Source organism: Poecile atricapillus, chromosome 1 (assembly GCF_030490865.1).
Source record: "Poecile atricapillus isolate bPoeAtr1 chromosome 1, bPoeAtr1.hap1, whole genome shotgun sequence".
Classification (NCBI taxonomy): domain Eukaryota; kingdom Metazoa; phylum Chordata; class Aves; order Passeriformes; family Paridae; genus Poecile; species Poecile atricapillus.
Genome location: NC_081249.1, coordinates 144,234,759 through 144,249,711, shown reverse-complemented (window position 1 = coordinate 144,249,711; position 14,953 = coordinate 144,234,759). Strand labels below are relative to the sequence as shown.

The 14,953-nt window shown below is 43.0% G+C and overlaps 1 protein-coding gene across 3 annotated transcripts in view; it reads right to left on the bottom strand.

Annotated features, from left to right (window-relative positions):
- TYRO3 (TYRO3 protein tyrosine kinase) overlaps nt 1-14,953 on the bottom strand; it is a 41,670-nt gene that overhangs the window by 7,466 nt on the left and 19,251 nt on the right. For all 3 annotated transcript variants that reach the window (XM_058856108.1, XM_058856120.1, XM_058856115.1), the window contains 10 exons: nt 13,955-14,132; nt 13,353-13,495; nt 11,912-12,056; nt 7,622-7,751; nt 6,684-6,784; nt 5,634-5,729; nt 3,845-3,925; nt 2,068-2,160; nt 1,243-1,364; nt 850-959 (listed from right to left, as the gene is read on the bottom strand). In XM_058856108.1, coding sequence (XP_058712091.1) covers nt 850-959; nt 1,243-1,364; nt 2,068-2,160; nt 3,845-3,925; nt 5,634-5,729; nt 6,684-6,784; nt 7,622-7,751; nt 11,912-12,056; nt 13,353-13,495; nt 13,955-14,132 — 1,199 coding nt within the window. The remainder of the gene's footprint in view (nt 1-849; nt 960-1,242; nt 1,365-2,067; nt 2,161-3,844; nt 3,926-5,633; nt 5,730-6,683; nt 6,785-7,621; nt 7,752-11,911; nt 12,057-13,352; nt 13,496-13,954; nt 14,133-14,953) is intronic.

Below are 14,953 nucleotides of genomic sequence, written 5' to 3'. Positions count from 1 at the left end.
ATGTCTACGAAAATAAAAAATCAGAATGGGTTTCTCATAAATGTCAAAGCAGGCTGACCCATCATTTTTCATCATAACTATCAGGCTCTTTGGCTGTACATCTGGACATTAAAATGCCTTTGGAAATCTGTGTCTAATTGTGGATTTTATTGGTTGTTGTAGTTTTGTTCAGCTGCGGACTTCTGTTGTCACAATGAGTTGTTCCTTATTCCATTCTCATGGAAAAAGCAGAGTGGAAAGGATAAAAAAAGGACTTTTCTTCAAAGCAGTCAAGGTAGCTTGGTGTCAAGAACAGTGAAGTGGGATCCTATAATGTGTTCACCATGCAACTATTTTTAGAGGCATCGTCCACAAGCTTTCAAGGAAACTACAATTCTTATATTGTGATAATCAAGTCCTCAGAATAGATACCAGAAATACAGACTTCACGGTACAATGGAAGTTCTTTCCTCCTAACCCAGCCAAACCCATTCCCTCTTGTTGGTTACTTTATATGGTGGAATGAATAGCCTATGCTGACACACAGCCACTGGAGTGGCTAATTACAAACACATATTGTAATCAACTCTATGAAACCCTATGTGCCAACCAATGATGGAAAAGTTCCTTACAAAAACTGTCTGTTTCCAAGATCAGTGGGACTTTAGGAGTTGCTCCCTGCTCCCAGCAGCACCACCACAGACTCCACCACAATGACCATGACTCCCCTATGTCTATTGTCACTTAAATTCAAAGATCAGCAATCTTAGACAGGACCCCTCACACTTCTGTCATGCAGTAGGTTTTTCATCCCTCCCTCCCTCACCCACTCTGGTCTTTCTTTTCTCTAGAAACTCATGAATCACTTACATGCAGTTCCGAGCTGCAAGGTCCCTGTGTATGAAATTTTTTGAGCTCAAGTACTCCATCCCACTGGCAATGTCAATCATGAACTTGAGGAGTGTCTGAACAGGCAAGTTCTGTAAGAAATAACAGTTTAGGTTCTGCTCCCGGAGGCTTTCAAGCACATATGACAAAACTGCAAGGTTTGCTGCCACTTTACAGAGCAGGGATGGGGAATACAGGGAGGGGATGGGATGAAATGGAGGAGCTGGTCCTCAACACACATGGAATGAAATACTTTAAGGTCACATCTCATAACCTACTCTGGTACTAAATTCCAACCACCTGCCAGTTGCTCCAAATACATTCTCTGAAAATCCCTACCCTCCCAGAAGGAATTTCACAGTAAGACAGACTTACAAATGGGTTTTCCCCAATCCGTGACATCAGTAGGAAAGCATGGAGGTCTCCATGCTTCATGAAGGGCAGGATCACCATGGGAATTGGGAGACGGCCCTTGGGACGGCTTCGTAGACTGACTCCTGATGAGGACACACACAGCAAAGGGGTGTTAGCAAACAGATTATTCCCAGGAGGACTCTTACAGGCTGTTGCGCCTTCCTCTGACAGATCTGGAGGAAAATGTGCAGTTTTGGTGGGTAGATTCCATGCTCCAAGCTTCTGTGACTTTATGGCAGGTGGTATTAAGGTGCCTCTAACCCTGCTGACTTCAGAGGCTCCAGTGCCTCTCAGCTGTTCTTGCAGGACCAACTATAAATGTTTCTAGGACCACTCCAGACCAGACAGCCCCAACCCCAAGCTCTGCAGAGCAATCTCCACATTCTGGAAAATACCTGCACTCCAAAGTGTCCACCCACGAATGTCTTGTTTCTTACTCAGTATTTTGGAAAGGCACAATGTTCCTCCTATCTGCAGTCTACCTGCCCACCTGTTCATATTTCACAGCAGTTTGGACACACCTCAGCCAGCCAAAGTCTCCCTAATGCATTTGCAAGAACCAAAGAAACATCTTAAATGGGAGATGGTTGTTCCTGCTGTGTGAGGGCAGGTGTGGGGAGCATTACACTCCAGCTCCCTGGGGCCTGGGAAGGAGCAGTGCTGACCTGTGCAGGACTCCAGGCAGCACAGAGGAGGCTGCACCAGCACTGCTGGGGAGAGTCAGGCTGTGTGGGCTCATGCAGGAACAGCAGGTGCTCTGTGGCACGAGCAGCAGCGCTGTCTTACCGATCAGTTTGGTGACGTGGGGGTGGTCAAACTCCTTCATGCAGGCAGCCTCTCGAAGGAACTCCTCAATGTCAGTTGAGGTGAAGATGTCCGCTGGAAAAAGTGACTTGTAAGTTTGCTTTCTTTGCAGGTGGCTCCAAGGGACTTTACAAATAATGATTGTCAAAAGCTTGTTCTTTGTGGCACAGCATGTCTTCTCAGACCTATAGCTAGATAAGCCATTTTACAACAAAGCAGAGCCTGACACCTCTCCTGGGATGGGCAGCAATAAGCAGTTATCAGGGACATCTGGTAAATTGGTTCTTGGCAGAGTAAAGAACTGCTGGTTACCAGCTCTTTTCTCAGTAAGAACTTTGCTTGGAAGTTCTGCAAACTGTGTGGGGGTTAAAGATGTAAGAATTAACTAGGTAAAAGAACCTAAACTACAAATGTCAGGGAGAGGAGACACCACAAAAATGAAAGAAAATGTTGAAACTGAGGAGATGGCTTGGAGCCCCTGACTGGCACAGCAGGGCCCAATTCATCTCTGACAAGAATGGCATGAAAGATCAATGCTTTTATGTCTCTTAGCATGACTGAGTTTTATAAAGTGCTAGAGCTAAAATTTCTTAAATAACCACACTACTGGACAGCTTGGACCAAATTCAGCAGTGACATATATCAGCAAAATTTTGAAGTAAATTATTCCTCATTGCTCTGATTCCAGATTTATAGAAATACATCACTATAATCAACAAATATCCCGGTCGACTACTTCCACCACTGCTGCTGCTGAATTTAGCAAGAGTCCTCCAGTCCTGCTGCAAGATCAGACTCAGAGTGACACTGTAGAGGAGTGTTCACATTATCTGCTTTAGGCAAGTAATTTCAATATGATTCAGAAGACAAAAGGAGATTCCCTTTTCACAGTCAATGAAGAAAGGAAGGTGCCTTTGGAGGCTGACAGATTGTTCCTAAGTTAGATGCCTGAAGGGAGACATTCTGACTACACAAAAGCTTGCAAACTGATTAGAATTATTGTTGAAACTGGACAAAATGATAGAACTTACACTAGAATGGTACTAAGTGTATTTAGTGCCAGCTATTATACTGTGACAGCAAACTGAGCTCCAGAGATGAGCGAGTGTGACTGCTCTCAGTCACAGTTAATTTTTGCCTTACAGGCAAAAGGGATCAAATAGCATAGGGTAATATATATAAACACACATACATGTATATATTTGATTTATACCTATATTTAATTGCTTTTCTTGTTACAGACTTCTGCCTGTTAGTTGCCTTTGTTATGTACACTCACCAAATGACAAATCAGAAGGGAGCTGGACTGCTCAGTCAAATGTGCTGACTGAGATGAGTTAGCTTGTCACTGCATTCAGCCCAAACACTCTTCTGCTTATTCCAGGCTATGTGCTTGCAGGAAAACTGTTACTTCATTGCTGAATTATTAGGGCAGAGCAGACCTGTCTGAGCTGTCTGTGCTACATAATGTAGTGGTTTTGGCTGCATTCACCACGTGCTACATGCTGTAAAAGCAACTAGGTGGTATAGGTCCTTTCCTGAAGGAGCTTCCACTACAAAAAGACTGACATGAAAGGGGTGGGAGACAACACATATAGAGTGGCTGAGTGGGAAGCTCAGAGAGAAATAAAGAGCACCAGGGGATATTTGCTGAGAACAGGACAGACAACATTTAATCTTTCCAAGTTCTCTTTCTTAAAGTAATTCAGGTACAAGCTCTCTTTCTTAAAGTAATTCAGGTAGCCCTGCTCCCACATACCTTTCAGCATCTTCACTGCCACTTTCTGGAAAGAGCCATCATCTAGCTTCAGTAGTGCCTCTCGAACTGACCCAAACTCCCCTGTAATATTATCAGAGTAGGCAGTGAGGGAACAGCTTCTTGTGAAGAAAGTATGATTCACAGCAGGTTCACTTCAGGGGTCACTGGCAAAGAAGCTGAGTACCCATAAGAAATGTTTCATTTTGCATTCTGCAGCTCCAGACAGCAGCTTTCAGCACATGTGTGTCTAGAAGAGATATCACTACCAGTAGACAGAGCTCACTGTGCTGGCAGTCCAGAAAGTGAAGGAAAACAAGAAGGGAAAAAAGCAATCCCTGACCAGACAGGTGATGCAGAGACAGAGTTTAAGCTGGGCAGACATTTCTGGGGAAGCCATATCATGAGGGATGAGTCTGAGCGAGGTTCTGTTCAGAGAAGAGGCTCATTGCTGGAGCAGCAAGTGGGTGGGTTGGCTAAGGAAGCTCTTACTATTGACAGTCATCAGAGCCGATAGTGCCAGGACTCAACCATTGGAGACACAGTCAGCCTTATCTCTCAAAACTCAGAGAGTAACTTCTGTGAATCACAGCTGACCAGAGAAAACATAGAGTATCTACATGTGTGTGAGTGATATGTTGATTCACAGAAGGCTGTGTTTGCCATGGCATGTTCTCTAAGAGAGTTAAGAGGAAATGCAACAGGCCAAAACGTCTTCAAAATATTTAGCCTAAAGAGGCTTTATACCACAGCCTAACAGCCTCTTTGCATTAGATCTGGCTCTAGACCTGCTCTCTCTAATTTGGTAACTGCTTATCCCACCCAAAATGCATTAGTATGAGGAACTCTGATACTGAAAAGAAGGAAGCAAAATATGGCCCTCAGGACACCTACCCCAGAAGCATTATCTTCCCACTAGCTTTTCACCACTGCTCTTCATTACTCTATGGCACATGCTTACTTCACAAAAACCATGAGCAGTGGATCTGACCACAAATCAGGAAAATGGAAAGGAACAAAGGTATTCTGTGCTGCTTCCATAGTATGGAGCTGTTGCTCAGCTGTAGATCAGCAGAGCCCAAGATAATCCAGTTATGTCATCTCATAACCTGTAACCTGGGGGTGTGGCAGTGGGGCTGACAACACCGACCAGATCCTGCCAGCTGGCATCCCCACACCAAGGCCATGCCCTGGGGCCCCTCTGCAGCCAATTTCAGTTTACTTGTCATGGGAGCAGCCCAAAAGGGTTGAAGTAGGATCCCAGAACCCAGCCACGAGCTATCACTCACAAACAGATGACACAGCTGTTTAATTGTTAATCCCTTTGAGACCACTTCTTGCAGGAAGGTTATCTTCCTGCTCTAAAAGAAATGCATTTGTTCTAGGAGGGATGGAGTGGAAGAATGCTTCCTGTGGGAAAGGGTCAAAAAATCTGCAATAAAACTAGTCTTATGAAGAAAAAGGAAGAGGTGAAGATTGATTGCATATCCCTCTGTTTAAATCTCTGCAAGAAATTCACACACCAGTGATTAACACTACTTTGGAAAGCTGAGCACAGACTGCAGTTCATGATTGTGTAAAGGCATATTATAGGAATGGCTTAGCCAATATCCTCTTAGTTATGCTAAACCTCTGAAATGTTTTATCCCAGTGGAAGGGATAGTTCCATTTAAATTTCCATCCACAAGCTGGAGAGAAAACAGGCTGCTTGTAATTGCTTCTCCCTACTCAATAGTTAAAATAACACAAGTGGGATTTTCAATGTAAAGCCTTGTTCAGTTTTAGTTCTTACCCTTGCCCAACATTCTTCCCAGGGTGAACTGCTGTTCCTGGATTAAGACATCTTTTAGTTTTGTCTTCAACTCATCACTGATCCCTACACTCTCCACTGGAAAAAAAAACAAACAACAAAACCAACAAAACATATGAAGCATCAAATAAGGGATATTTAAATATTCTGTCACAGCATAAGAGTCACCTGTTCTAGTCCCCATCTCTAATCTGATTCCCACACTGTAAGCAGGAAAACCTGAAAAAGACAGAATTCCCTTCCATGTCCTCTAGCCTCACCACAGACAAGCAGCCAGTAACTTTCAACCATCAGAAAATGTACTTACAGTACTTAAAGGGAGAGGGCGTGATAATACCACCCTTAAACACTCCAAGAACAACAGGAGTACAGAAATAACATAAAGAATGCTGAGAAGACAAAATCCAATCCAAAGGGCCACAGATAAGACTGGTTCATGCAGCTTAATTTAAGCTGATGGAGCTGCACCATTGTAATGACAGTCTGGAGCATCATCCTAACCCAGCTTTGCAGTGCTGCCGCAGAGAGCCATGCCCTTCCTGAACCAGGAGACAGAAATGGATCACCTTAATGGATCATCTGGCAATTCCTGAGACTCAGTCTCCTGTTTGATAAGTTACTAATTCCCTGGCTTTCCAAGACTGATTAATTGGTTCATGCTCATAGCACAGCTCAGCATACTGAGTTTAAAAAGTCCTGCTAATATTTTTCAGCTATATTTATCTCACCACTGCATTATATTCCAGTCGAAGGATTCCTTGTAGAGTGAAACTGGGGCAGGGGAGTGGTGAATTTATGTATTGCATTAATATACATAATGACTATAGCTGTAATTAGCACGGACTATGTAATTGGTATGGCAACAGCCATTCCGGCCTTTCACCTCTGCAATTCACAGTGTCTAAGACTCATTGTAAACTAATCCCATGTTTTTGATCAAGAAACATCAGTTTCAGTGAAAACATTACAACATTCATTGTAAATGCATGAACACAGCCTCCCAAGCAGAATCACTCAGGTCATTTTACTTACATGTTGCTTCAATGAGCTCTGGGCCCTCCCTGTTGAAAGACCTGGCAGCTCTGAAATGGACTGCTGGATCCCCTCTGCCAACCACACTGCCAAAGGCATGGCTAGAAGGCAGAAAAGACACACAGGGCCATGATTACATGGGCCATTCACTTCTAAAAGGGTGTGTTGAACAGTATGGATGATTTCCCGACCCTTGCCTTATAAATACTGCAGACTGCTTTGTTAAAGTGGGTGTATCTGGAGAGGAGGAACAATGGGTTTATGCTGCTTTGCTGATGCACCTACAGCCTTCCAAAACAGGGGAATCACTCCTCCCAAGTGCCTGGGAGAAGCTGCAGGTTGGGGCAGGTTGCGGGATTCATAGGAACAGAGATGCTGCTGTGGCAGGGAGGTCTGGGAGGCTGCAAAGAATGGGAACCTTGTTTGCAGTAGGGAGCAAACCCCAGCCAAGTGTCAGAGGTGATGGAAAGGAAACTTTACTGGGGATCCAGAGGGTTCTGGGCAGTCAGGAAGTTACAACCAGCTGATAGACTGAAAACCAGCATGGGATAAAGGGCTCAGCCCATAAGAATACAGATATTTCGTCTGTGGATCTTTTCTCTTTGAATCTCTTAAGCAGCAGTACTAAAAATTACCTTGAGAGAGTTTATATTTCTATAGTCTAATAAGGCCTAGCTATTAACATAATTTTTTTTCTACTGTACTTTTAGTGTTGTCATTGTGAAGAAAAGGCAGGCATCCCAAAACTATGGAAAAAACCCAGTAACAACAACACCCCCAAAAAAATCCCAACAAAAAAAACAACCAATACAGTTACCCAAAGAAACTGCCAAAAGAACTCCATCCACAATGCTTTTTTGAAAAAGAATTGAGTCAGAAACCACAAGAGAAGAGAAAGCAGAGATCTCTCTAAGCAGCACAAGAAGAAACTCCCTTACCCAAACCGAGTTTCCTTTCTTCTTTTTCGAAGGAGAATAAGAGCCAGGGCAACAGCTGTGACCAGAGCTGTGAGAATGCCCAATGCCACAGGAACCCAGGATGTTCCATAAGGAGGTTGCCTCTGGCCACCTAGAAGATGGAGAAAACACCAGTTAGGAAACAGAAGACTGTCAGTGGTAAACAGACCAATTTCTCCTTTTGCTTTTAAATGGGAAAATTATGGGTCCATGCTGCTGGACCTGGTGGATCTTTGTATACTGGAATCCCAGGACATTGGCATAAACAGGTACTCAGCCAATCATCAGGAAAATTAGCTCTTTCTCACAGCAAAGGCAGAGCAGAAGCATCTAGTTGTCAGAAACTATTGGTTTTGAGCCTAGAGAAAGTAATGGGTGCTGCAGCAGATTATACTATTTATTTATTATACTATTTTACATGAGCTCATGATATGGGGCACTTCAAACTGGAGCCTCAGGACAAAAATGTTGCTTCATGTGAGCATTCCATGTGTGGGTTTCACCCTGTCCTTTTTGAGGCAGACATCAGAATCTTGACCAGTTTACACTGCACTACCTGAATGTCAGCCAGGCAACATTTTGAAAGACAACAGAGAAGGACAATTGCCTTACGGCAATCTGGCTAAAAATATTTACATTTTTCCTCTAACCCTTCCCACAAAGAGAAGCACCCTCAGGGACTTGGTATTAGCTGTAACTTCACAATGTTGGTTGGTTGGTTGGTTGTAGCTTCTCAGTGTCTCTTCCCTAAAGAAAAGGTGAATTTTAAAAAGTCCCCTGTGAGTCAAGAAATAAGTTAGTCAGCCTACAGGCTCCAAGACTGAAATAATATTTGCTCCCAGAATACATACACTTTTGACTACAAAATGTCTACAGAAGAAATGGAGATGCTGCCAATCTGAACAAGCTGCCAGGCAAGGAAGATAAGCAATACAGTTCTGAATAAAAAGGATATTATGTATGCCTGGCAAAAAAATGATAAATTAAACCAACTCCCTGAGAGATTTGTTCTCCAAATACAATTATTAAAGATTAAATGTGAATTTGAATGGGTCTATTAAAATATAGGATAGCCCTCATATCTCCAAATTGTTTAAGAGCAAACATGAAAAAGTACCAGGCCCCTTAGCACCTCCTTCATCTTCCTGCTCACTTGCTCACCCTCAGCAGCTCACTGTCCTTTACCAGAGGGTAAGAAAGAATTATTTTCAATGATGAAAGTAATCCTGTTATAAGCCAAGAGAACATAAATAAACTTGTTCTTAAAAGAGATGTTAGGTTCATGGGCTGGAATTTGGATGGATCTCTGCATAGATGCATATGGAAAAGGAGTCAAACAACCCTTACTAGCAGAGCCTTGGCAAGCAAGAGGCTTCTCAGGCTTGATTAACAGCTACATTGAGGAGCCTTATCATCTAGGATTTTAAGGAAGTGATATTAGTCTAAGAAACAGGTAGAGCTTAAGGACACAGAATTGTGGACAAAGGGAAAAGCAATCTAGTACTTCTCCACTTGAATCAAATTATCAGATCCTTGTTACTTATTTTCCAGCATCTTATCTTCTTCGGTGACTCACATATTCTTTTACCACCCAGAAGGCTTTACAGGCTCCGGGGCTTATGATACTCCCTCTCGCTGCAATTTTCAGCCCAGCCTGTTTATGAGGAGGGAGAGATCAGAAACAGAAGCTGTATTTCTCAAATACAATAGAGATAACTCCAACCCTCTCCACAATTCCCAAGCCATTCACTTGGGCTGTTTCTGCCTATCAGGGTCAACACTGATGTAAAAGATCTCTGATAGGTAACAAAAAGGTTTCCCTCTCCTTCAGGTGAGACAGACGTCTCTCAGCTTATTTTTCTAGTCTCTGTTGACTGCTCTGGTGAGAGAGCAGGGATTTAGGTCAACTTCTGGTGAGTCCCTCCAAAAGGAGTATGGATGAGGATTAAAAAACTAAACTAAGTTATACTCCCTGTTTCTAAACAGCTGGGAATCAGGAGCCCATCCCACAGTTTATAGCAAATGTGTTAGAAATAGAAATGAATGTTGAAATCTGCAGCTTCTCCTCCTCTGCCCCACACATTGTTGCTTCCCACTCGTGTCAATGAGCTTGAGAGAAGGCTGCAGCCCACAAGTTGCCTCTCCTCTCTCAACTCCTGTCTCTCTCCCATCTCCTGTACCCACCTTTTCAACCAGCATATGCCTTAAGACTGCACAAGGCAGAGAGAAGACGGTATTAATAGAAGAGTTTAGAAGAGTATTTAGGAGCCCTTTGAAGATGAGCCCTTTTATTTCACAGAAAGTTTATATCTCAAAGGTCTGCAAAGAACATAATCCAAGAGTCCTCTCCTGCCTACAATCATGAAGATTACAGATGGGAAAAAGCTATTAAACCACTCTTTTCCTTGCTCTGCAATGAAAAAAAAAGAGGTTTCTACTGAGAAAGTTTCTGAAAACATTAAAACAGTCTTTGTTAATAGCTCACAAGATCTTTGCATAAGTAGGGTGGAGCTCCCACTAGCTTTGCTGTGATGACAAATTCGACTTAAAGTTTATACGAGCTTAGTCATCCTTATTGCCGCACTGGGAGCTGGTCAGAAACCACCCCTGGCATTTCTCACATACAGCAACCAGTGCCAGTTTGCTATTTTAGGAAAGGAAGCGACTTATGTTTTCTACCAGGCCTGAAACAAAACTGCAGTCTTTCTGCAGCTCTGCTGCTTAAGGCATGTCAGTGTTTCCACAGAGAACTTTTACTTCCAGCCTGCTATGCTCATGAAGAAATATATGTGCTTCCAGACAGCATTTGGCCAAAACAAGCACTACTCCTGATGCTACTTTTTTTGAAGTGGTTTGTAAGCAAAAACAATCAAGCAACAACCTATAGTGCTTTCAGGATTACCCCATTCCAGCTCCCTGTAAAATGCAAACCCTAAACTTTCCCTGGTGCTTCTTGCCAGTGATGGTCATTTTCCAAAGGGAGCTCCTAGCTCTTTCAGATACTTTTGTCTTTATTTGGATGCCACAGAAAATACCCAGTCAAAAAGTAGGAGGAAAAGATTAATGGAGCCACTGACCAACCTCAGCAGGCTCAGCTCAGAACCTTCACACCCCTACAATCTCATTTAAATAATTTGAGGGCTTTGATCCCACAGTGACTGCGTGCTCACACTTGACCTTCAGTGCTGACTTTGTCATAGGAACTGGGCTGCCAAAGGACCTGAGTAATGCATGTGCTAAGACCAGCATTAAATGCACTACCACAAGTAAAGATACAGTTCTCTACTGGTTGCTCTGTCTATATCCCCCACATTCTGTTTGCTTGGGAGCTCCCCTCTGGAGTCCCCCTGCCACCCCTCAGTGAGGAGGGATCAGGAGAGCTCAATGTCTGTGTGATTCCTGAGAGACATGTCGAATGGGAAGACAGCAGCAGCAGGTGGGTCAGCATCAGAAATTAGAGACTGATATCTTGTCCTGCCATGGGCACTTGGAGACAAAACCTGTGGAATTGTTGTACGGCCACACCTCACTGACTTCTTATCACCAATCCATATTTTTATCTGGAATGTCTTCCTCTTAGTTCTGTTACAGTTTCCTTCACAAGTAAGAGTGTTCTCTCCCTTCTACCATCTCCCGGTATAAGATCCTCCCTCCCCTCCCATTTCCCATTCACTCTGCAATACAAGCAGCAAGCAAATCACCCCAGGGGAGCCCAACTGCCCCTCAGCACTAGGAGTGCACCATGGTCCAGACTGCATGGTACACCATCTGTACCATCATCTTCCTCTTCTACCAGTAGCTCAGCTTTGCCATGGAGACAGCTAAACTGGTTTAATATAAATACATTCAGTAAAACCATTAAGAATCCCCATGTGGCCACAGTTTAAATCTGGCTTCACTAAAACTAGTCAGGAATAGCATAAAATTAAATCAAAGAAGACAACCTGTATTAGAGGAGTTTTCTGTCACATTTACTTGTGTAAATCTGTGAAAACCTTCATTTGCACATTTTCTATTGTGTCTGCTCTTCTGCTCTGCACTAAACACAGTAAAACCCTGTTCTAAGAAGACACAGTAGAGGCCAGAAGCTGTTTTGTTTATACCAGCTCTTTAAAGATTATTAAATGTCTAGTCTCCTTGATGAAGTGTGCTGTTGTATAAGCCCACGTGTCTAAGTAGTAAGCACTGAAAGAAAAAGACTCAGAAAAAACAGCAGTCCCAGTATTTCTGACTTTTTTCCCAAAGTGAAGGGAGAAAATAATGGACACTCACCCATGACCTCCTGGGCCTCCAGCAGGAAGAGGTCACTCCAGGGCCCGCACCCTGCAGAGTTCAGCACACACACTCTGATAATCAGGTCTTTGAGAGGGTTCCACATGGTGAGATTGGCTTTTGTGTCCTGCACAATCATCTCCCCCTGAGTGCAAATGACAACCAACTGTAAGCTGTCTTAAAAGGCATCTAATGTAAAACTTCACCTTTAAACCAAAACAGTACCAAACATGCACTTCACTGGTGCTATAACAAGGGCTGGGAATTGTGACTTCTGGGTCCTTATCTCAATTTTGTCTGAGATTTGGGCTGCTGTCCTGGGTTGCTCTTCCCAAAAAATTGCTAGTAGTTTCCCAAGGCATAAGGGAGATAGGAGGTTTAATAATTTCTTCCTTTGAGGTCCTCCCATGCATGTTGCCATGGAAATATGGGGGTTTTCTTCTATTAAAAGATATACCTCCTTCTTGTGGTTTACTGTAAAGCATCTGGTGGTTTTAATCCAAGGGAGGAGTCTGTCTGTCTGTTTTAACTTGTTGACCAAATCCAAAATGGCTTCTGAATTTCAGCACCAGTTTTCACTTAGGATGGCAACATATTTCCAGTAGTTTTATGGATCTTCTTCATACAGCAAAGCCATGAATATTTGGCTGCCACCACTGACACAGAGTAAATTCAATGAGAACTCAAAATACCATCCCTCAAAGTCAGTGACACTGACCTAGTGTGAAATGGGTCATACAAAATAGGAAATAAGTCTTTTCTCCCTCTAGCTGTCTATTATTACAGGCTTGTCCTTCATTAGCAAGCACTAGGTAAATACCTATTAGGAAGCTAGAAACCATAAGAAATGCTGTGAACTTCAAAGGCTGATAGATACCTGGGAAAAGTCAATGCCAAAGAACAAATGAAAGGCCTTCTACTCTGTCAGGGTCCTTTCAACTCCCTAAGTATTGTAAATGAAGCTAAAGAATCCACAACCTTCTTTCTGTGATTTACAGCACAACTCATTCACTTGCTAAATACACCTTTGCTGCTAGGATTTGGAAAGGCAAGGCCCAGTCACAAGAGACAGAAAGCCCACATCCAGCACTGTCTGAGCTGCACAACCCTAGCTAGAGACAGAGGGAGACAAAGTGGATTCTCTCTATGCTGCCCTTCTTGCACAAGAGAACGGCAGAGAACTGATCTGTCTGCAAACGAACAGACACTGGAATTCCTTCCAGTGAGGAATTCTGAATATGCCAGGAAGGAGGAAATGGTCCTGTATCTTGAAGTCAAATACTGAGGCATTCCCTAAAATCGGAAATAGATCCATTTACACAAAAGCAATGTTAGCAATCTAATCCCCTGGTATGGATGAGGGACCTTAATGCCTAGAAAATTTAGTACAAACCTTCAGCAATTCTGTGTTCAATGTCTCAGTACCGTCTCAATCTGTTACCTGAGTTACATTATCCTGAATCCATTCCAGTCTGTATCCCAGGACATTTTCTTTCAGCACATCTGGAGCCACACCTTCCCACTCCAAAATTAGACCAGGATCTCTTTGAATAACATGGATATTTTGAGGGGTGCTGTTTGGAGCTGAAAGCAGAGAACATATATACAATCACTTGTGCAGGAAAATAAGGCACTATCCACACTGAAAATGGCAGTTTCACCTTCTTTCCTGAGATCATCCAGAAAAGAGAGGGTGTGAGGGGAGAGAGCAACTTCTGCAAGCCATCAGAACTCTGCGGTTTCAAGTGGAGAAGACAGGTCAGCACCTCTCATTTCTCTCAAGATCCCAAGAATCTCATAGAGCTAATGGGACCAGCATGCAGAAGCCCCATGGCTGGGTCAACTCCTGTATTATGCATTGTTGCTGTTAACCACTTTTGACTGTGTATTATTGTTTTGTTCCCAGAGACCCTGAGAGTGGCTGAGCAATCTAACAGCATAACGTGTTCTGTACTGCAGAATCAGCAAGGAGTTAATGACATCTACAATCATCTCTTTTTCAGCTTCAGAACTGCTGTCATGTTCTTTTTTGTTGTTTCTTACCAAGCTCCAGGGTCTGGAAATAAACCCTGTCGGTGAAAGGGGAGCTGCCCATCTCATTGCTGCACTGCACACGGACGCTGTAGTTGGTGGAATGCCTCAGGCCTTGCACGGTGTAGGAAAAGGGTGGCACTGGGGTGACTTCAGTGGACACCTCCTGGCCATCTGGTGACTCAGCTACCTGTGCCAAGGGTAAAACAGAGATGACTGTTACCATTAACAATATGACTAACTTGTCCACATGGATAAGAATCCCATTTAATTGTCAGTTTAGGAATGTGTAAGAATATAGCACCAGTGGTGCTTAAAATTGTGAAAAGGGAGTTGTCACACTAAGAATCATGAAGTGACATCACTTGGGCAGTACAAAAATTTTCCACCAGATGAAAATTTAGTTCCATATTTTAAAACATTTCCTTCCCTATGTTACAATTTCTACAGCTGGTTATTATTCCTTTAAAGAAAGCTAAATGTGCTTGTCACTTTGAGTGGTAGCAGCCGGCTTCTGAGATCTGTTTAAATCTGGGCAATGAAAACCAGTAGAGCAACTTGCCTGCTGCCTACTGTCACCTTTTGCCAAACTCTTTTTTTCCAGAAGTTTGTATATTTTCAATTTTGTAATGGATGAGAGACATGGTAGACATAGGTGGTTTGGTTCAACTAATCTGTTTCAAATTAAACTGAAAAGAAACTTGTTACCACTCCTGCATCTTTTCTTTTTCTTGCTTCCAAATCTGAGCTTTAAAGCAGCATGAATGTAAATTTAAATCTGATATCACTGTGTGCTTTTAATGCACAGACAATGTTCCTACTTTTGTACTAACAATAGCAGAAATCACTGCATAGCTCCCAGGCTCAGTCTTTCTCCTCAAGTGCATACAAAATAGCAACGCAAAGAGTAAAACCAAGATGTACTGACAAAAGTGAAACAATCATATGGACTTTATGTATTTTATATGGCAGCCTTTCTTCCTTTCTCACTGTCCTTCTGCTCACTCTCAC